The following is a 22,188-nucleotide window of genomic DNA, read 5'->3' as shown; positions in this document are numbered from 1 at the left end:
CCGGGTATCTGTTATTCTATATATAAACCACCCCGAACCCCTCAATTAGATTCCAGTCCGCAACTCACTCCCGGGTATCTGTTATTCTATATATAAACCACCCAAACCCCTCGATTAGATTTCAGTATGTAACTCTCTCCCGGGTATCTGTTATTCTATATAGAAACCACCCCAAACCTCTTGATTAGATTCCAGCCTGTAACTCACTCCCGGGTATCTGTTATTCTATATAGAAACCACCCTGAACCCCTCAATTAGATTCCAGTCCGCAACTCACTCCCGGGTATCTGTTATTCTATATATAAACCACCCAAACCCCTCGATTAGATTTCAGTATGTAACTCTCTCCCGGGTATCTGTTATTCTATATGTAAACCACCTAAACCCCTTGATTAGATTCCAGTCTGTAACTCACTCCCGGGTATCTGTTATTCTATATATAAACCACCCCGAACCGCTCGATTAGATTCCAGTCTGTAACTCACTCCCGGGTATCTGTTATTCTATATATAAACCACCCCGAACCCCTCGATTAGATTCCAGTCCGCAACTCACTCCCGGCTATCTGTTATTCTATATATAAACCATCCAAACCCCTCGATTAGATTCCAGTCTGTAACTCACTCCCGGGTATCTGTTATTCTGTATAGAAACCACCCTGAACCCCTTGATTAGATTCCAGCCTGTAACTCACTCCCGGGTATCTGTTATTCTATATATAAACCACCCAAACCCCTCGATTAGATTCCAGTCTGTAATTCACTCCCGGGTATCTGTTATTCTATATATAAACCACTCCGAACCCCTCGATTAGATTCCCGTCTGTATCTCACTCCCGGGTATCTGCTATTCTATATATAAACCACCCTGAACCCCTGGATTAGATTCCAATCTGTATCTCACTCCCGGGTATCTGCTATTCTATATATAAACCACCCTGAACCCCTGGATTAGATTCCAGTCTGTATCTCACTCCCGGGTATCTGCTATTCTATATATAAACCACCCTGAACCCCTCAATTAGATTCCAGTCTGTAACTCACTCCTGGGTATCTGTTATTCTATATATAAACCACCCAAACCCCTCGATTAGATTCCAGTCTGTAACTCACTCCCGGGTATCTGTTAATTTGCCACTCTCCTGGCCGTACTGTAGCCAATATAATGAATGTCTCTAACCTTTGTGGTTCATTAGAGTCCAGCATTAGAAAATGGAGGAAGAACCCAGAGAGCTAACTGACTCCATAAGGAATCTGTTTTTTATTGGATCCACATTTCTGGAGTCGTATTTTACGTTGAATGAAACAAAATCCTGGAAAATTATCCAACAGGATCTCTCCGGAATTCACACACTTAAAACCGAAAAATAAGCTTTCCTAAATTGCACATTTCCGTTTCCTATTGGGTCGCAGTGGGACACTGGGGCAATTCCCTCTGTATTCCCAAGATTCTGTATCAAATCCAGTCTGGTGCTGGGAAAAGGCTTGTCCTCATTCTTGAGGTTGAAACTCATTCCCGTCATTTTATCTTTTCCAGTTTTGTCCTCTTCTGCAGGTGCTGTCTACCATGGAGATCTCACAACCACATCACCTTTTCCACCCCCCCCCCCCCACTTCCCCGCCCCTCCCTCGCTGGAGGTAAACGTACACGGCCAACGACTCTTTGCATCTGTCTTTGGGAGTGGGGATTGTGATTGGGACCTGTCCTTGCCTGTTCCCGTTGAAGCAGACAGCAGACTAACTTCATGTTTAACGCGGAGGATGGCGTGCCCCCTCAACAATGACCTGTCATTCAATCTGAGGAAATCCGATTGGGTGGAAAGCTTTGGGAGTATTTACCTCCTGGTCTGCACTCACCACAATAACAGGAGGAGGCTGTTCAGACCCTCGTGAATGTTCCACCATTCAGATCATGGTTGATTTGTACATCAACTCCAGCCAACCTTTTTTTAAATTCATTTACGGGATGTGGGCGTCGCTGGTTAGGCCAGCATTTATTGCCCATCGCTAGTTGCCCTTCAGAAGGTGGGGGTGAGCCTCCTTCTTGAATCGCTGCAGTCCATGTGGTGTAGGTACACCCACTGTGCTGTTAGGGAGGGAGTTCCAGGATTTTGCCCCAATGACAGTGAAGGAACGGCCGATATATTTCCCAGTCAGGATGGTGAGTGACTGGGAGGGGAACCTCCAGGTGGTGGGGTTCCCAGGTATCTGCTGCTCTTGTCCGTCTACATGGTAATGTCATGGGTTTGGAAGGTGCTGTCTAAGGAGCCTTGGTGAGTTCCTGCAGTGCATCTTGTAGATGGTACACACGGCTGTCACTGTTTGTCAGTGATGGAGGGTTTGAGTGTTTGTGAAAGAGGGAGCGATCAAGCAGGGCTACTTTGTCCTGGATGGTGTCGAGCTTCTTGAGTGTTGTTGGAGCTGCACTCATCCAGGCAAGTGGAGAATATTCCATTACACTCCTGGTTCGTGCCTTTAGATGGTTGACAGGCTTTGTGGGGGTCGGGAGGTGAGTTACTCACAGTAGGATTCCTGGCCTTTGACCCGCCCTGGTAGCCACAGTATTAATGTGGCTAGGATCCAATTCAGTTTCTGATCAATGGTAACCCCCAGGATATTGATTGTGGGGAATTCAGTGATGGTAATGCCAGAGAATATCAAAGGACGATGGTTAGATCCTCTCTTGTAGGAGATGGTCATTGCCTGGCACTTGTGTCTTGTTTAACGACTGCCTATCAATCTCAGATTTTAAATAATTAATTGCCCCCCCCCCAGCATCTACTGCTATTGATGAAAGAGCTCCACACTTTTATTGCTCTTTGGCCAAGGTTTTCCAGTGATGGTGGGCCCCACTGTGGGAGATTCAGGGCCTCCATTGACTTTCAGTGGTCCTGGGCGGACCCCACAGTGCGCAGGCCTGGAAAATCCCACCCTCCTGCATGAGGAAGTGTTTCCTCGCCCCTCTCCTGCATGGCCTCGCTCTGATTTTCAGCTGGTTTCTCTTTGTCCCCTGCGAGTGAAAACACATTCTCTCTCTCTCAACTCCTTTCAAACCTCTAACAGCCTCAGTTATCCCATACCCTTCTATATTCGGGGGAATTCTGGGGCAGCGATGGTTTGAGCCATGGTGGTGAACTCTGCATTAGACATTGCCTTGGGTGGCCCAGGGGTCCGACCCGAGCAGGGCAGTCTCTGCTGCGTCTGCTTCAAAGCAAGATAGAGGAGAAGATGCCCGATTCCCTGGTCTCCGCTTCTCAGCCAGCTGAACTTTGTCGTTTCTCCTCACTTCTTCCAATGCTCTTTCAAACAGTCAGCCTCCAGATGGAATACAGACCTCATTTCTGCAATTATTCCTCACAATGTGAGCCTTGGGGACCTGCTGCCATTCTGGTGAATCTGCCAAGGGCTTTCCAGATGCAGAGTAACCAGTGAGACTAACCATTCTGTAATTCCCTGCTTTACCTCTACTACCCTTCTTGAAAAGTGCTGTTCTCCAGGCGTCTTGTTCGGCCAAATGGCCCCGACTCGGTGTGGCTCAGAAGGTCAATGTAGTTCGGCTATTTGACAGAAAGAACGAACAGTTCCCCATCATACATTCCAGTTGTTTGCTCAATGAGTCCAAGGGTTTTATCTCCATTCCCCCTCTTGGAAATCTGATCTTAGGGGCGGGATTCTCCGCCCCGCCGGGGAGCGAATCTCGCCCCCGCCAGCTGCCGAATTCTCCGGCGCCGGGAGCGGGAATTGCGCCGCGCCGGTCGGCGGCCGCTAGCAGCGGCCCCCCTGGCGATTCTCCGGCCCGCGATGTGCCGAGTGGCCGCCTGTTTTCAGCCGGTCCCGCAGGTATAAATTAGAGTAGGTACTTACCGGCGGGACCACGCTGCGCGTGCGGCCTCCGGGGTCCTCGGGGAGGGGGGGGGGGGGATCTGGCCCCGGGAGATGCCCCCACGGTGGGCCTGGCCTGCAATCGGGGCCCACTGATCCGCGGGCGAGCCTGTGCCGCGGGGACACTCTATCCCTCTGCATCGGCCGATGTGGTCCTCCGCCATGGCCGACGCGAAGATGAACCCCCTCCCCCTCCCCACGCATGTGGCGGGATGGCGCAAGCATTCCCTTTAGGGAATGGAAATTTGCCATCCCTACCTGCTCTGGCCTACCTGTGACTCCAGACCCACAGCAAGGTGGTGGACTCTTAAATACCCTCAGGGATGGGCAATAAATGCCGGCCCAGCCAGCGATGCCCATGCCCCACAACAATGAATTTTTAAAAGGCCAGGAGGGTGCTCTATATTTTATATCTGATTAATTCAAAAATGTATCAAAATAAGCAGATTCACCTAATCAAACAGAGAACAATTGAAAACTAGAGGGCCCTGGGGTTTGGGTCTGGGTTACCTGTGAAAGCGCACTCCACCTCTTTAAGGGGAAATGAAAGTGGCACATTTCTAAACAGTCTGCAATGCACAAGGAAAGGAAACAAATGCAGCAGGTGATCCACAGGGGCAAACCACAGGGGGCCTTGGAACTTCTTAGGTGGTTCTGATGCAAGTCCTGTTTATGCCACACACACACGCTGAGAAAATTCTAGTTGCGTTCTTATCTAATTATTATTTTTCTTTTAAAAACAAATAGATGCGGCAAAGAGATTGGTGCAAAAATTATTCCTACACGATGGAAGTTCTGCGAATCTACTCCTCAAGGCTAAATGCTTCTGTTGCACCACCCTCTATCACCCAGACGGACAAGGGCAGCAGATACCTGGGCACCCCACCACCTGGAGGTTCCCCTTCAAGACACTCATCGTCATGACTTGGGAATATATCGGTCGTTCCTTCACTGTCATGGGGCAAAATCCTGGAACTCTCTCCCCAACAGCACTGTGGGTGTACCTACACCACAGGGACTGCAGCAGTTCAAGAAGGCAGCTCATCACCAATTGCCCTCACCATTAGGGATGGGCAATATATTCTGGCCTTGCCACTTACGCCCACATCCCATGAATGAATAAGGAAAAAAAACCCACAAATGTATAGTGACACACATGTGGGCAATTCAACCATATAAGGCCTCACCCCAACCTGATTCTGCCCTCTGCCGACTTCCACAACTCTCCGATAATGACTAGGAACCTCCCTGTGGGTTGGCCTTGCTCACTCCTCCCCTACCACCCTGTAGTACTGAGGCCAACAGCATACACATCAGTCACAATGAGAAAGGACAATAAGACGTCTTACACCAGGTTAAAGTCCAACAGGTTTGTTTCGAATCACTAGCTTTCGGAGCACAGCTCATTCACAGTGAATGAAGAGGTGGGTTCCGCAATCACATATACAGACAAAGTCAATGATGCAAGGCGACACTTTGAATGCGAGTCTTTGCAGGCAATTAAGTCTTTACAGGTCCAGACGGTGCGACTGGAGAGAGGAATAGTCACAGATTAAAGAGGTGTGAATTGTCTAAAGCCAGGGTAATTGGTAGGATTTTGCAAGCCCAGGCCAGATGGTGTTGGGTGAATATAATGCAACATGAATCCAAGGTCCCGGCCTACAACTCATCCGCTTCATCCTGGATCACAACGTCTTCACCTTCGACAACAAGTTCTTCATCCGGACACACGGAACAGCCATGCAAAGACTCGCATTCGACGTATCATCCTGCATCATTGACTTTGTCTATATATGTGATTGCGGAACCCACCTCTTCATTCACCTGAGGAAGGAGCAGTGCTCCAAAAGCTAGTGATTCGGAACAAACCTGTTGGACTTTAACCTGGTGTTGTTCGACTTCTTACTGTGCTCACCCCAGTCCAACACCACATAATGAGAAAGTAGGAAAACTTGTATATATGTCGCGTCTTTCATGACTCCAGGATGTTCCAAGGTGCTTCTGAGCAAATAAAGCTGATTTTGAAGCGACAACGACCAGATAATCTGTTTTGTTTTTGAGATATCAGCTGAGGGATAAACATTGGTCAGAGAACTCGTCAAAATAGTCAGACAAGGATCGTTCAACATTCACCTGAGAGGGCAAATGGGACCCCTTCCGAACATGGCGTCTGAAAGGTTTCACCTCTGCGACCACTCGCTCAGGCCTGTACTGAAGTGACAACCTGGATTATTTGCTCAAGTCTCCTCAGTGGGATCCTAAACTCTGAAGGGACTGAACTGGCTGCACAGAGACAGGCGGATCGGATTGGATCAGAGGGCCATTGGACCATGAAACTCAGCGGATATTTAACACGGCTGAGCGATGTTGTGTAGCAGGAGTTACATAAAGGAAGAAAAGAACCACTTGAATTTCTATAATGTCCCACGGTGCTTTTTCAGCCAATGAAGTATTTCCGACCTGTAGTCGCTGCTGTGTTGCAGGAAAACACGGCTACCTGCGCACAGCAAGATCCCACGAGTAAGCTCACTGACCCGTTATCTTTTTGGTTGAGGGGTAAATTTCGGCTCTTGGAACACAAATGAGTTTCCAAAGAGGCGAGAGGCAGGCTGCGCTGCGAAGTTTGGATCTTTCCATGCCCCCCCCCCCCCCGTACTTACATTTCGGTGATGGTTTCGGGGAGGTTGGCTGGGATGGCGGTCAGGCCCTTCCCCCGACAGTCGACGATGCTGTTGCTGCACGTGCAGACGGCAGGGCATGAACCAGAAGCCAAGCCACAGGACTGGGACCGAGAACCATCCAAATAACCTGCAGCGGAACAACAGGGAGGAATAAAAAAAGGGGGAATGTGCCAAACACAGGAACAGAAGAAATAGACTCAGTAGGGAGCCATTCGGCCCCTCCAGCCTGATCCACCTTTCAATCAAATCTTCTACCTCAACTCCACCTTCCCACCCTATCCCCGCCCTCAATTTCCTTAGTGCCCATTAATCTAATGATCAGAGTCTTGAATTTACTCAGTGACTGAGCTTCCACTGTCCTCTGGGTTTGGAGACTTACAAAGATTCACAACCCTTTGAGTGAAGAATTTCTCCTCATCCCACCCTGGGGGAAGCATTCCTCACAGCGTTTCCCTGTCGAGTCCCTTTCAGAATTGAAAACAGTGAGGCCTAAGGACCTTGGCTGGGATCTTCATGCCCCTGTTCGTTGGAATGGAGGTGGGCAGGCAGAATACACAGCAGGCGGTACCCGATTCTAGGATTCCCATCCCCATTCCCATCGCTGGCAAGTTTTAGTGGCACAGTATGGGGTTACATGTAGTGAGCCTGCATACAACACACCCTGAAGAGCCAGCTCCATTATGAGGGTAGCATTTCGAACCCTCCACAATTTTGTTAAGGTCAGGCCGGCTCCTGGAACAATGTGGTTCACACCAGCTCGGCGACGTCGTGGACAATGGGGGAACTCTGTTCTGGGGACGGGAACCTTTTCACGGGTAAGATCTAAAGGTGTTGCCAACATTGACAGGGGCTGGTTTAGCACAGGGCTAAATAGCTGGCTTTTAAAGCAGACCCAGGCAGGCCAGTAGCACGGTCCAGTCCAGCCTCCCGGAACAGGCACCAGAATGTGGCGACTAGGGGCTTTTCACAGTAACTTCATTTGAAGCCTACTTGTGACAATAAGCGATTTTCATTTTCATTTTCCATTGCATGGCAAATGTATGCTAATTAATGTATGTTTTTAATCCAGCGATTGATGATACTGCTTTGTTCTTAAAAGGTAAGTGACCATTACATTCACCAGCACTGTGTAAGTGGAAATGCCTTTAGATAAATGAGTATATATTATCCACTGGATAAAGTGCACTAAAGTGCACAATATTGATATTCAAATTTGACTGTATTAGTTGTCCCCTATGATTTAATCTTTTCATCATTTGACAGCTGAGACATCTGTTATCTTGCTTCAGACGGTCAAGCTCTTTCAATGATGCCGAAGGCCTTAATGTACTTAACACCAAGGTTTCTATTGACTCAGTTGTGCGATCAAATCTCATTGTAAATGCTTGGCTGAGTTCCAAGCAACATTAATGGATTCAGTTCAGCAAGGGGTGTTGATACAGCTGTAAAGATGTCTGTGGAGCTTGTTTCATTTGACAGTTTTATGACCGCTTAATTGAATTGTGCTTTTAAAGTGATATTTGAAGATCTTTTTTGACTCTATTGACAAATTTATGATCAGTTAATAGGATAATGGTCTTTATTCAGTGTTCTTTGAGTGAAATTTGCTTACCGTGACAGTTTTATGACCACTTAACAGGATTCTGTTTTTTTTTAAGCGGTTGAAAGACTTTTTTTATTTTGATAGTTAATGTTATTATAGGGCTCAACAGTTCTGTTCCAAATAGATACTCGCTAAATGGGCAATGGGTATGTGTGAGGGGTATGGGAATAGGCGTACAGAGTAAAGCTCCCTCTACACTGTCCCCATCAGACACTCCCAGGACAGGTACAGCACGGGGTTACATACAGAGTAAAGCTTCCTCTACACTGTCGCCATCAAACACTCCCAGGACAGGTACAGCACGGGGTTAGATACAGAGTAAAGCTCCCTCTACACTGTCCCCATCAAACACTCCCAGGACAGGTACAGCACGGGGTTAGATACAGAGTAAAGCTCCCTCTACACTGTCCCCATCAAACACTCCCAGGACAGGTACAGCACGGGGTTAGATACAGAGTAAAGCTCCCTCTACACTGTCCCCATCAAACACTCCCAGGACAGGTACAGCACGGGGTTAGATACAGAGTAAAGCTCCCTCTGCACTGTCCCCATCAAACACTCCCAGGACAGGTACAGCACGGGGTTAGATACAGAGTAAAGCTCCCTCTACACTGTCCCCATCAAACACTCCCAGGACAGGTACAGCACGGGGTTAGATACAGAGTAAAGCTCCCTCTACACTGTCCCCATCAAACACTCCCAGGACAGGTACAGCACGGGGTTAGATACAGAGTAAAGCTCCCTCTACACTGTCCCCATCAAACACTCCCAGGACAGGTACAGCACGGGGTTAGATACAGAGTAAAGCTCCCTCTACACTGTCCCCATCAAACACTCCCAGGACAGGTACAGCACGGGGTTAGATACAGAATAAAGCTCCCTCTACACTGTCCCCATCAAACACTCCCAGGACAGGTACAGCATGGGGTTAGATACAGAGTAAAGCTCCCTCTACACTGTCCCCATCAAACACTCCCAGGACAGGTGCAGCACGGGGTTAGATACAGAGTAAAGCTCCCTCTACACTGTCCCCGTCAAACACTCCCAGGACAGGTACAGCACGGGGTTAGATACAGGGTAAAGCTCCCTCTACACTGTCCCCATTAAACACTCCCAGGACAGGTAAAGCACGGGGTTAGATACAGAGTAACGCTCCCTCTACACTGTCCCCATTAAACACTCCCAGGACAGGTACAGCACGGGGTTAGATACAGAGTAACGCTCCCTCTACACTGTCCCCATCAAACACTCCCAGGACAGGTACAGCATAGGGTTAGATACTTTCGTCTTCCTAATCATCAATCTCACAACATGAAAAGATACCAATTGTGGGAGGGTGTGTACATGTGCATGTGTGTCTTACACAGTGAGGCTGATTGTCGGATGGATGGGGATTGAGAATTGAACACTGTTAAATCGATCATTCCAAACCACACACATCCTGACACAACACAAGGTTTCATCTTTCTATAACTCGTCCTGGGATGTAAGGTGGCTGTTAATGCCCATCTTTAGTTGAGTTGAGAAGATGGTCCTGGGCCACTGCTTGAACCGCTGATAACTTTTTTTTGATACAACAGACGGGCTTGCGAGGTCACTTCAGAGTTAAAAAATCAACCAACAATGCTGTGGGTCTGGTGTCGCATTTGCACTCGACTGGACAAGAACGCTGCATTCCCTTCTTCAGTCCTGTGCCCGAGGTCAGGTCTGACCCAAAACGCCACGGGCCTGGCAAGGAGGCAGGTCCCAAATCCGCCCCAGCCAGAATGGGGATCGACCTGGTCCCTGGGGAATACGAGGCTCATTGCATAGCTCCTTGAAAGAGCCATCATGTGGATAATGGGCCGAATGGCCACCTTCTGCAGCGTTGGGTCCTCTAAATCTAGGAATTCAGATTTTAAAATTGCTGCAGCAACATTTGAACTTTTGTTTTATTTGTTATAAATTCAGTAGCTGAAACACGACACTACCATGTTCAGCCCGGTTGCAACGGTGTACTTACTTACGGCTTGGCACCACTCCTTTGTTTGCCCAGCAACTAAAGCTGCTCTAACAGTCCCAATGCACGATTCTCGCAGCACCCATTCCGATCACACTCACCTGTACAGGAGAACTCGTGCTTCTGTATCTCTGCCACATTGAGTCCGCGGAGATCCGGGGGCCCGGTGCACTGTGTAAACAGCCCGATCTGTGGGCGTTGGCGGAGCCATTGGGAGAGCCAGGAGAGGTGGCAGTCACAGTACAGATGGTTGGAGTGTAGGCGACTGAGGGATAAAAATACAAAGAATCATTGAAGCTCAGCCGGTGTCATCGGGCAGCCTGACCCGGCACCCAGGGAGCAAACCGTCCCTCATTTCAGCTTAAATAGTTACCGTCACCCCAAAAGGCCCCAATATGGAATGGATAAGACATGGGAAGAAAAGGTCACGATACTGTCGCTGAAGAATGCCTGTCTCTAGCCCGTGCTAAAATCCCCAACCTAACGCGAGGTTGATTGATTAAAGGAAATGTTATCATAGTAAAAAACAGTTTTACACCAACAACATTCATCTTCAGATGAGGACTGACTCCCCCGAGGCCACTTTACCCCAAATGATGATTGTTTTCCCAACTTGTGTAGCGCAGACTGAGTTGGGCTCAACTGTGAAGCATTCCGTAGTCGATTAGCCCACCCAGCTCAGGTGGCTGGGCAGCTGGTTCGTGATGCAGAGCCAGGCCAGCAGCACGGGTTCAATTCCCGCACCGGCTGAGGTTATTCGCAACCTCACCCCTCGCCTGAGGCGTGGTGACCCTCTGGTTAAATCGCCAGCAGTCAGCTCTTCCCCCATCAAAAGGGGAAAGTAGCCTCTGGTCACCTGGGACTATGGTGACTTTACTTTACTTTAGTTGATTAGCCCACCTAGAACCCACAACATCAGCTCATCGGGAAGAACAGATGCCCAACACCTCCCAAAAGCTGTACCCCACAATATCTTTCAGCTATGAATGGTGGTGGGAAGCAGGATTAAATGCTGGACTTTCTCTCTCACTAAATCAAGAAAGAACAGTCTTACATTTGTATATTGCCTTTTAGAGCCTCGGGACGTCCCAAAGTGCTTCACCACCAACAGGTGCTTGTGAAACACCGTCACTATTATAATGTAGGAACGCAGCAGCTCATTTACACTCAGCAAGACTCCACAAACAGCAATATGATAATGACCAGAAAAGGTATTTCCTTTCATTGACATTAGTTAAGAGGTAAATAGTAGCCCAAGACTTCAGGAAGTAATCTCCGGCTCTTCTCCAAAATACTGACGCACGAGGAGTCCAGGTGAGAATGCAGGCACGGGCCAGGATTCTCCGCGGAGGGTCCGACCCGTTACCTCTGCCAGTCAGGACCGAGGATTCGGCCCGCAGTCAAATCTCCATTTGAATCCCGCTGCCCTGACCGGACGGAGAATCCCGCTGCCCTGACCGGACACAGAATCCCGTTGCCCTGACCGGACACAGAATCCCGCTGCCCTGACCGGACACAGAATCCCGCTGCCCTGACCGGACACAGAATCCCGCTGCCCTGACCGGACACAGAATCCCGCTGTCCTGACCGGACGGAGAATCCCGCTGTCCTGACCGGACACAGAATCCCGCCGCCCTGACCGGACGGAGAATCCCGCTGCCCTGACCGGACACAGAATCCCGCTGCCCTGACCAGACACAGAATCCCGCTGCCCTGACCGGACACAGAATCCCGCTGCCCTGACCGGACGGAGAATCCCGCTGCCCTGACCGGACACAGAATCCCGCTGCCCTGACCGGACACAGAATCCCGCTGCTCTGACCGGACGGAGAATCCCGCTGCCCTGACCGGACACAGAATCCCGCTGCCCTGACCGGACACAGAATCCCGCTGCCCTGACCGGACACAGAATCCCGCTGCCCTGACCGGAAGGAGAATCCCGCTGTCCTGACCGGACGGAGAATCCCGCTGCCCTGACCGGACACAGAATCCCGCTGCCCTGACCGGACACAGAATCCCGCTGCCCTGACCGGACACAGAATCCCGCTGCCCTGACCGGACACAGAATCCCGCTGCCCTGACCGGACACAGAATCCCGCTGCCCTGACCGGACGGAGAATCCCGCTGCCCTGACCGGACACAGAATCCCGCTGCCCTGACCGGACGGAGAATCCCGCTGCCCTGACCGGACACAGAATCCCGCTGCCCTGACCGGACACAGAATCCCGCTGCCCTGACCGGACGGAGAATCCCGCTGCCCTGACCGGACGGAGAATCCCGCTGCCCTGACCGGACACAGAATCCCGCTGCCCTGACCGGACACAGAATCCCGCTGCCCTGACCGGACGGAGAATCCCGCTGCCCTGACCGGACACAGAATCCCGCTGCCCTGACCGGACGGAGAATCCCGCTGCCCTGACCGGACACAGAATCCCGCTGCCCTGACCGGACACAGAATCCCGCTGCCCTGACCGGACGGAGAATCCCGCTGCCCTGACCGGACGGAGAATCCCGCTGCCCTGACCGGACACAGAATCCCGCTGCCCTGACCGGACACAGAATCCCGCTGCCCTGACCGGACGGAGAATCCCGCTGCCCTGACCGGACACAGAATCCCGCTGCCCTGACCGGACGGAGAATCCCGCTGCTCTGACCGGACACAGAATCCCGCTGCCCTGACCGGACACAGAATCCCGCTGCCCTGACCAGACACAGAATCCCGCTGCCCTGACCGGACACAGAATCCCGCTGCCCTGACCGGACACAGAATCCCGCTGCCCTGACCAGACACAGAATCCCGCTGCCCTGACCGGACACAGAATCCCGCTGCCCTGACCGGACACAGAATCCCGCTGCCCTGACCAGACACAGAATCCCGCTGCCCTGACCAGACACAGAATCCCGCTGCCCTGACCGGACACAGAATCCCGCTGCCCTGACCGGACACAGAATCCCGCTGCCCTGACCGGACACAGAATCCCGCTGCCCTGACCGGACACAGAATCCCGCTGCCCTGACCGGACACAGAATCCCGCTGCTCTGACCGGACACAGAATCCCGCTGCCCTGACCGGACGGAGAATCCCGCTGCCCTGACCGGACACAGAATCCCGCTGCCCTGACCGGACGGAGAATCCCGCTGCCCTGACCGGACACAGAATCCCGCTGCCCTGACCGGACACAGAATCCCGCTGCCCTGACCGGACACAGAATCCCGCTGCCCTGACCGGACACAGAATCCCGCTGCCCTGACCGGACACAGAATCCCGCTGCCCTGACCGGACGGAGAATCCCGCTGCCCTGACCGGACACAGAATCCCGCTGCCCTGACCGGACACAGAATCCCGCTGCCCTGACCGGACACAGAATCCCGCTGCCCTGACCGGACACAGAATCCCGCTGCCCTGACCGGACACAGAATCCCGCTGCCCTGACCGGACGGAGAATCCCGCTGCCCTGACCGGACGGAGAATCCCGCTGCCCTGACCGGACGGAGAATCCCGCTGCCCTGACCGGACGGAGAATCCCGCTGCCCACACGGACACAGAATCCCGCTGCCCTGGCCGGACACAGAATCCCGCTGCCCTGACCGGACACAGAATCCCGCTGCCCTGACCGGACGGAGAATCCCGCTGCCCTGACCGGACGGAGAATCCCGCTGCCCTGACCGGACACAGAATCCCGCTGCCCTGACCGGACACAGAATCCCGCTGCCCTGACCGGACACAGAATCCCGCTGCCCTGACCGGACGGAGAATCCCGCTGCCCTGACCGGACACAGAATCCCGCTGCCCTGACCGGACACAGAATCCCGCTGCCCTGACCGGACACAGAATCCCGCTGCCCTGACCGGACGGAGAATCCCGCTGCTCTGACCGGATGGAGAATCCCGCTGCCCTGACCGGACACAGAATCCCGCTGCCCTGACCGGACGGAGAATCCCGCTGCCCTGACCGGACACAGAATCCCGCTGCCCTGACCGGACACAGAATCCCGCTGCCCTGACCGGACACAGAATCCCGCTGCTCTGACCGGACACAGAATCCCGCTGCCCTGACCGGACACAGAATCCCGCTGCCCTGACCGGACACAGAATCCCGCTGCCCTGACCGGACGGAGAATCCCGCTGCCCTGACCGGACACAGAATCCCGCTGCCCTGACCGGACACAGAATCCCGCTGCCCTGACCGGACACAGAATCCCGCTGCTCTGACCGGACACAGAATCCCGCTGCCCTGACCGGACACAGAATCCCGCTGCCCTGACCGGACACAGAATCCCGCTGCCCTGACCGGACACAGAATCCCGCTGCCCTGACCGGACACAGAATCCCGCTGCCCTGACCGGACACAGAATCCCGCTGCCCTGACCGGACACAGAATCCCGCTGCCCTGACCGGACGGAGAATCCCGCTGCCCTGACCGGACACAGAATCCCGCTGCCCTGACCGGACACAGAATCCCGCTGCCCTGACCGGACACAGAATCCCGCTGCTCTGACCGGACACAGAATCCCGCTGCCCTGACCGGACACAGAATCCCGCTGCCCTGACCGGACACAGAATCCCGCTGCCCCGACCGGACACAGAATCCCGCTGCCCTGACCGGACACAGAATCCCGCTGCCCTGACCGGACGGAGATTCCCACCCAGGGACTCAGCTTTATTTCCACAAACGTTCACTCGCTCCACCACCACCGACGCACAGTGGCAGCCGTGTGTACCATCTGCAAGATGCACTGCTATATCTCACCAAGGTTCCTTAGGCAGCACCTTCCAAACCCACAGCCTCTACCATCTAGAAGGTCAAGAGCAGCAGATACCTGGGAACCCCACCACCTGGAGGTTCCCCTCCCAGTCACTCATCGCCCTGACTGGGAAATATATCGGCCGTTCCTTCACTGTCGCTGGGGCAACGTTCTGGAACACGCTCCCTAACAGCACAGTGGGTTTACCTACACCACACGGACTGCAGCGGTTCAAGACGGCAACTCACCACCACCTTCCCAAGGGCAATTAGGGATGGGCAATAAACGCTGGCCAGCGAGTCAGCGAAGCCCACATCCTGTAAAAATGACAGCACCTCAGACAGAGCAGCACTGCTTCAGCACTGAACCTGGCTTAAGTTTCTGGAGTTTCTCTTGAATTTCTGACAAGAGGTGAGAGGGCTACCCACTGAGCTATGCTCCCACTACTGGGTGATGTCATAGGAATTGATGATGTCATAGGAATTGGCGATGTCATAGAAATTGGTGATGTCATATGAATTGGCGATGTCATAAAATTGGCGATGTCATAGGAATTGGTGATGTCATACGAATTGGTGATGTCATATGAATTGGCGATGTCATACGAATTGGTGATGTCATAGGAATTGGTGATGTAATACGAATTGGTGATGTCTTAGGAATTGGTGATGTCATACGAATTGTTGATGTGATAGGAATTGGTGATGTCAAATGAATTGGTGAGGTCATATGAATTGGTGATGTCATATGAATTGGTGATGTCATAGGAATTGGTGATGTCACAGGAAAGGAAGCCCAACATAAAATGGTTGCCCGACCAGGCTTTGTTGCAACAATTGTACAGTCAGAAACTCAAGTGTTACCAGGCGTCATTAGATCTATTAATGTAAAAGATGAGTGGATTATTATTACCTTTGTCGAACCCTAGGGAAAGAAATAAAGTCTTCAGATAAAAATAGTAATTATATGTTTGGGGGTTGCCTGTTTTTGGCAGCGTACTGGTTAGAGAGGGTATTAGGGAATCTTTGAGAGTATGTGCACGGACCTGATTATTTGTGGCAGTTTTATAAGTCTCACTGTCTTGATAGAGTCACAGTCACTGAGGGAGGGGGGTGGGGAGATTCAGCAACGCGCCAAGTCCGAGGGGACCAGTGAACCAAATTACAAGACAGCAAAATCAATACAATATGATTAGGTCAGCTCTCCAACCCCTTCACGCTGTCCCACAGGCAAAGCTGTGAAACTAATTATCCATCTCCGGGATGGAACGTCCTCTGGCATTGTCAATACCGCAAGGTTAATTTACTGCTTCCAGTAAAGCACATCGCCACGTGAGAGGTTTCGTTAGTGATTGTGGAATCAAGGTGAAAGATCAAGGTTCACAGTTCAGGACACCGTCAACAATAAGAATTCAAGGTTATTCAGAATGTAAGTGACGGAAACCATTAGTGTTTGGGGGAAAAAAGAGCCCTGTAGATTGTGGGACTGGTGGAAAACGGCACAATTTTGGGAATTTTGGAAAGAGCGTGTTGAGAGTAGAAAATAGAGAGTAAATTCCAACGCTTCCAGAATATGGAGCAGGGCTCCGGATGAGTGGGTGTGATTAGGATTCTGCAGCTCAGCGAGAAAGACTTGCATTTCTATAGCACCCTTCACAACCTCAGAACATCCCAAAGTGCATGGCTGGAAAGGAAGGGCTTTTCCAGTGCATGCACTGTGGGAAATACGACAGCCAATTATCACACAGCAAGCTCCCACACACGGCAATCAAATGAATGAACGGATCAGCCAGTGAGCCAGCTGTTGGCTGCAGGATGAAGGCCGGCCAGGACGCCTGCAAGAATGGCCCTGCTCCACCTGAGGAGGAAGCAGGCAGTCAGCCTCTCAACTGAATGGCTGCGTCTCTGACAGCGCAGCACTCCCTCAGTGCTGCACTGGGAATGTCAGCCTGGATTCTATACTCGGGTTCCTGGAGTGGGGTTGGAACCCACGCCCTCTTGATCCAGAGTCTACAGTCATATCATTGCGACATAGCTCAGAACAATCGAGGAAAGTGTAGAGGTGAAAAGAGAGAGAGAAAATAGTAACATGTTTGGACAGGATTGAGGAGACTGGTAGTGCTGGGAAGATTAAATGTGGAGATTAAATGTGGAGATTTGCTTGATTCTTTTTAATGGAATCAACTCCCTTATCTGTTCTGAATCCCTCTCCCTTCTCAAATCACTGCACTGTCCAATAAGAGTGTTTGTGTTTATTAACTGAGAATCTCCTCGATTGGATAGGGTTGTCCCTCGTCTGTCGGTTGTTTCACTGAGCTGCAGGATGGACATCAATATTGCTGATCCTCCCCCAGTGGACAGCTCTGTGCGGAGAGTGCTTGAACGATCTGAGAGACAGTCTCGTTGAAAGCTTCAAAATAAAAACAAGAAAAAAACTGCTGGACAAGACCACATTGCAAATGCAAAGAATAATTCCTTCATTCCGCTCTCTGCCCACAATACCTCGCACTGACACACACACATACACACACACTGACACACGGACACACTGACACACGGAAACACTGTCACACGGACACACTGGCACACACACATATTGACACACGGACACACTGTCACACGGACACACTGTCACACGGACACACTGACACACACACATACACACACTGACACACGGACACACTGTCACACGGACACACTGGCACACGGACACACTGACACACACACATACACACACTGACACACGGACACACTGTCACACGGACACACTGGCACACGGACACACTGTCACACGGACACACTGGCACACACACATATTGACACACGGACACACGCATACAAACACACTCACACGGATGCACACATGCACACTCACCCTTACACACATGCGCGCATACACAGACACATATGTGCATGCATACACAAAGACACATAAACATGTGTGCACACACAAACATGCATACATATGCATGCGCACAACTGTGCACAGGCACATCCCACACCACCACACACACACAAGTACGCACACATAAACACATACACACACCGCACACACACTCACACACACACACATATACACACACTCACATGCACGCATACACACACTCACTCATACACATACATACACACACTCACATGCACACACTCACTCATAGACACACACACTCACACGCACACATACACACACTCATACACACAGACTAGCACACACCCAAGCACACACTCAACTCACATAAACACACAAGCACACACTTACTCACATACACACACACCGCACACCCACTCACACACAAACTCACGCACACACACACATACACACTAACATGCACACAATCATGCACACACACTCACTCACATAAATACACACACTTACTCACACACACACTTACTCACAAACACACACCCACACATTATTCATTTTACCCCCCACACGCACATACTCACACACACATACACGCGTCAGCAGAGATTTGGTCAATTATAATTTGATACAATGAGAGTGAATAGGAAAGGTTTTGGATAATTGGATTCTGCACGGCTCTCTCTGGGGATTCACCTGCTGTTGAGAGTAACCTTGCGGACTGGAGGTTGTGACAATCTAAATTAAATTTCCATTTGCAAAACTACCCATTTAATCAGTCTGGGTCAGGCCAAGTACTGACTTAACAGCAAGTGATTTAAACATTCCAAATCTCGAGGATAATACGAGTGACAAGTGATTGCTGAGTTCAAAGTTGGCAAATTGGATTTCAAAACCAACAGTTTTAAATGGATTATAAACATTTCTCAGAAAACCTTCTGCTCATTAAGTTGAGGAAGCATCATTACTGCTGATGAGAACATTCCAACAAGTTCACACACAATCAGTACAAACACTCCCCGGGCAGGTACAGCACGGGGTTAGATAGAGTAAAACTCCCTCTACACTGTCCCCATCAAACACTCCCAGGACAGGTACAGCACGGGGTTAGATACAGAGTAAAGCTCCCTCTACACTGTCCCCATCAAACACTCCCAGGACAGGTACAGCACGGGGTTAGATACAGAGTAAAGCTCCCTCTACACTGTCCCCATCAAACACTCCTAGGCCAGGTACAGCACGGGGTTAGATACAGAGTAAAGCTCCCTCTACACTGTCCCATCAAACACTCCCAGGACAGGTACAGCACGGTGTTGGATACAGAGTAAAGCTCCCTCTACACTGTCCCCATCAAATACTCCCAGGACAGGTACAGCACGGGGTTAGATACAGAGTAAAGCTCCCTTTACACTGTCCCCATCAAACACTCCCAGGACAGGTACAGCAGGGGGTTAGATACAGAGTAAAGCTCCCTCTACACTGTCCCCATCAAACACTCCCAGGGCAGGTACAGCACGGGGTTATATACAGAGTAAAGCTCCCTCTACACTGTCCCCATCAAACACTCCCAGGACAGGTACAGCACGGGGTTAGATACAGAGTAAAGCTCCCTTTACACTGTCCCCATCAAACACTCCCAGGACAGGTACAGCACGGGGTTAGACACAGAGTAAAGCTCCTTCTACACTGTCCCCATCAAACATTCCCAGGACAGGTACAGCACGGGGTTAGAGACAGAGTAAAGAATTAAAGTTGAATTTTTTTGCTAATTTCATGATCCTCCTGGCCTCACCATGGGCCATGAATCCCCAACCAAGTTGGTGGGAATGTTCATTGATTAATTTTACAGCTTGGACACTCAAGGCCACTGGCTCTTGCTCTACAGATTAATCCTTTGTCGTATCTCTACCCCTGCATTGAAACCCAGGGCCTGATAAGGAGCAGAGGTGTGTGTGTGTGGGGGGGGAATACATGTTTCCTTGAAACTCAGTAAAAGTGGGTGTTTATTTGTTAGGGGAAGGATCGGCCCAGGGTTATCAAATGGGTTCCCTCCAGTTGTCAATGGAACAGTTTGTCTCAGAGGATATATCATCGTAGATATTAAACCAAGCCACATAATATTGTAACTGTGGTTCAATGAGTCACTCTTGTTGCTAAGTCAGATGGTTGTAGGTGTAAGACCCAGTCCAGAAACCTGAGCACAGAATTTGAAGGTATTGCATTAACGAGGGAGTGCAGATCAAGGCCAGCAGTGTGGGTTCAATTCCCATCCCAACTGAGGTTATTCATGAAGGCCCCGTCTTCTCAACCTCGCCCCTCGCCTGAGGTGTGGTGATCCGCAGGTTAAATCACCACCAGTCAACCCCCCCCCCCCCCCCCCCTCAAAGGGGAAAGCAGCCGATGGTCACCTGGGATTATGGCGACTTTACATTTTAGCCAACGATCTGCTTGCTTGTCTGCGCACAAATTGGTTGTGTCCATGCTTTAAAAAAAGGCAACTGATTGGTTGTAAAGGGTGTGGGGGCATTGTGAGGTTGTGAAAGGTTCTATAGAAATACAAGTCTTTTCAATCTGCAATGTTCTCTGCTTTTCAACCTGTCTGATGATACCAATTAACATTGAATGATTTATGTACACGAATCCTGAAGCAGACAGCGAGTTCCGGGAGCAAAGCTGCTGACTCACCCATCGATGACCCGCAGGATCAGAGAAGTAGAAAATTGAACTACACGCTGTGTGGAGGCCACTCGGCCCATTGTGTCAATGCCAGCTGGGAAACGATGGATCCTGTCTGATCTTGGCACCTTTTATCAACGCTGGTTTGCGATTTTTGGGACAGGGTGAGGAGGCAGGTCCCGACCCGGCATTGGGAATCAAACTTACTCTGTTGAGGTTCCTCTCAACCACACGTTAGCCATCCAGCCAACTGAACGAACCCCACACCCTGTAGGTTATGGCGCATCATCAGCGTCTCCAAGTACATTTTAAATGCGCAGAGGGTTTTCACCCACAGCATTCATTCAGGAAGTGTGCTACAAACCCCGATCACCTTCTGGGGAAAGGATTCATCCTCTTCTCCCCTCTAGTCCTTTGAACAATCACATTAAATCCCTGCCCCCTGGCTCTCGACCTCTCTATTAAGGGAAATAGGCCATCCATATTCACTCTATTGAGGCCCCTCATGACTCGATGCCCACTCGATTATATCCCCCCTCAGCCTCCTCATTTCCAAGGAAAGCAACCGCAGCCTTTCGCTCGTAGCTAAAATTCTCCACTCCCGACCACATCATTTTAAACCCCCTCTGCACCTCAGTGGCATGGTCAGATCCTTCCGTAAAGTAGTCACCTCAACCAGATGCAGTACACTAGCTGTGCTCTAATTAGCGGAACTCCCTGGTCTTATACTTATGTGCCTTGACTAATATAGTAAGAAGTCTTACAACACCAGGTTAAAGTCCAATAGGTTTGTTACAAACACTAGCTTTCGGAGCACTGCTCCTTCCTCGGGTGAATGAGGAATGAGGAAGGAGCATTGCTCCGAAAGCTAGTGATTTGAAACAAACCTGTTGGACTTTAACCTGGTGTTGTAAGACTTCTTACTGTGCTCACCCCAGTCCAACGCCGGCATCTCCACATCTTGACTAATATAGGAAAGTTTCCTTCTGTTTCCTTCACCATTTTACCCACCTGTCCAGCAGCAGTCAGGGATCTGTGCACTCGTAATCCCAGATCCCGCTGTTCCCCGGAACTTCCCACAATCCTATCATGTATTGGGTATTCCCCAACCTTGTTTGTCTTCCCCAAATACATTGGCTGTAAATCTCCAGCTGTTGCGATTCAGTTTTCCTGCCTTGCGCACGCCGGCCCATGGGTCTCCCGGCGGTGTGTGGGGTGGCTTTAAGTCAGAATCCCGCCGTGTGCGAACGACGTACCACAGGGAAATCGGAGAATCCCGCACTCTATCTCACATTTCTCCGGATTGAATTCCATTTACCTTTTACCAGCCCACTGACACCTTCGTACAATCCGGCATTTTCCTTCTGTCAGCCGCACCATCAGGTTTCGTAGCATCTGTAAACATTTTCGTAAAGTCTCTATAGTTCTGTCTAAATGGGTTTTAAGAGCCACGTCCCATTTCCCAGACTCCTTCTACACTCCTGACAGTCAGTGTTTACACTTGTGACCCTTCTGTCCTTGCTACAGTCATCTCTTGTTATCTTGAACGACACAAAAATCAATGTTAGAAGAGTGATGCTCACAGAACTCTACAGTGTCATACTTACAAGGTGCGAAGCTTTGGCATATGGTTGAAGCTGGAGACAGGGATACTGCTGATATTGTTATTATTCAGGGTCCTGGTGATACAAAAACAACTAATCAATCATCCTTCTTTTATTGTATGTTGGGAAAGGAAAACAAT

At 50.6% G+C, this 22,188-nt stretch overlaps 1 protein-coding gene across 1 annotated transcript in view; it reads right to left on the bottom strand.

Moving 5' to 3' along the window:
• LOC119979682 (slit homolog 1 protein-like) overlaps nucleotides 1-22,188 on the bottom strand; it is a 266,812-nt gene that overhangs the window by 115,162 nt on the left and 129,462 nt on the right. Inside the window, exons 7-9 of the mRNA XM_038822220.1 lie at nucleotides 22,052-22,123; nucleotides 10,266-10,429; nucleotides 6,542-6,689 (exon numbers count right to left, since the gene is read on the bottom strand). Coding sequence (XP_038678148.1) covers nucleotides 6,542-6,689; nucleotides 10,266-10,429; nucleotides 22,052-22,123 — 384 coding nt within the window. The remainder of the gene's footprint in view (nucleotides 1-6,541; nucleotides 6,690-10,265; nucleotides 10,430-22,051; nucleotides 22,124-22,188) is intronic.

The sequence above is a fragment of the Scyliorhinus canicula genome, chromosome 16, assembly GCF_902713615.1.
Source record: "Scyliorhinus canicula chromosome 16, sScyCan1.1, whole genome shotgun sequence".
Taxonomy (NCBI): domain Eukaryota; kingdom Metazoa; phylum Chordata; class Chondrichthyes; order Carcharhiniformes; family Scyliorhinidae; genus Scyliorhinus; species Scyliorhinus canicula.
This window is presented reverse-complemented; position numbering and strand designations above follow the sequence as displayed.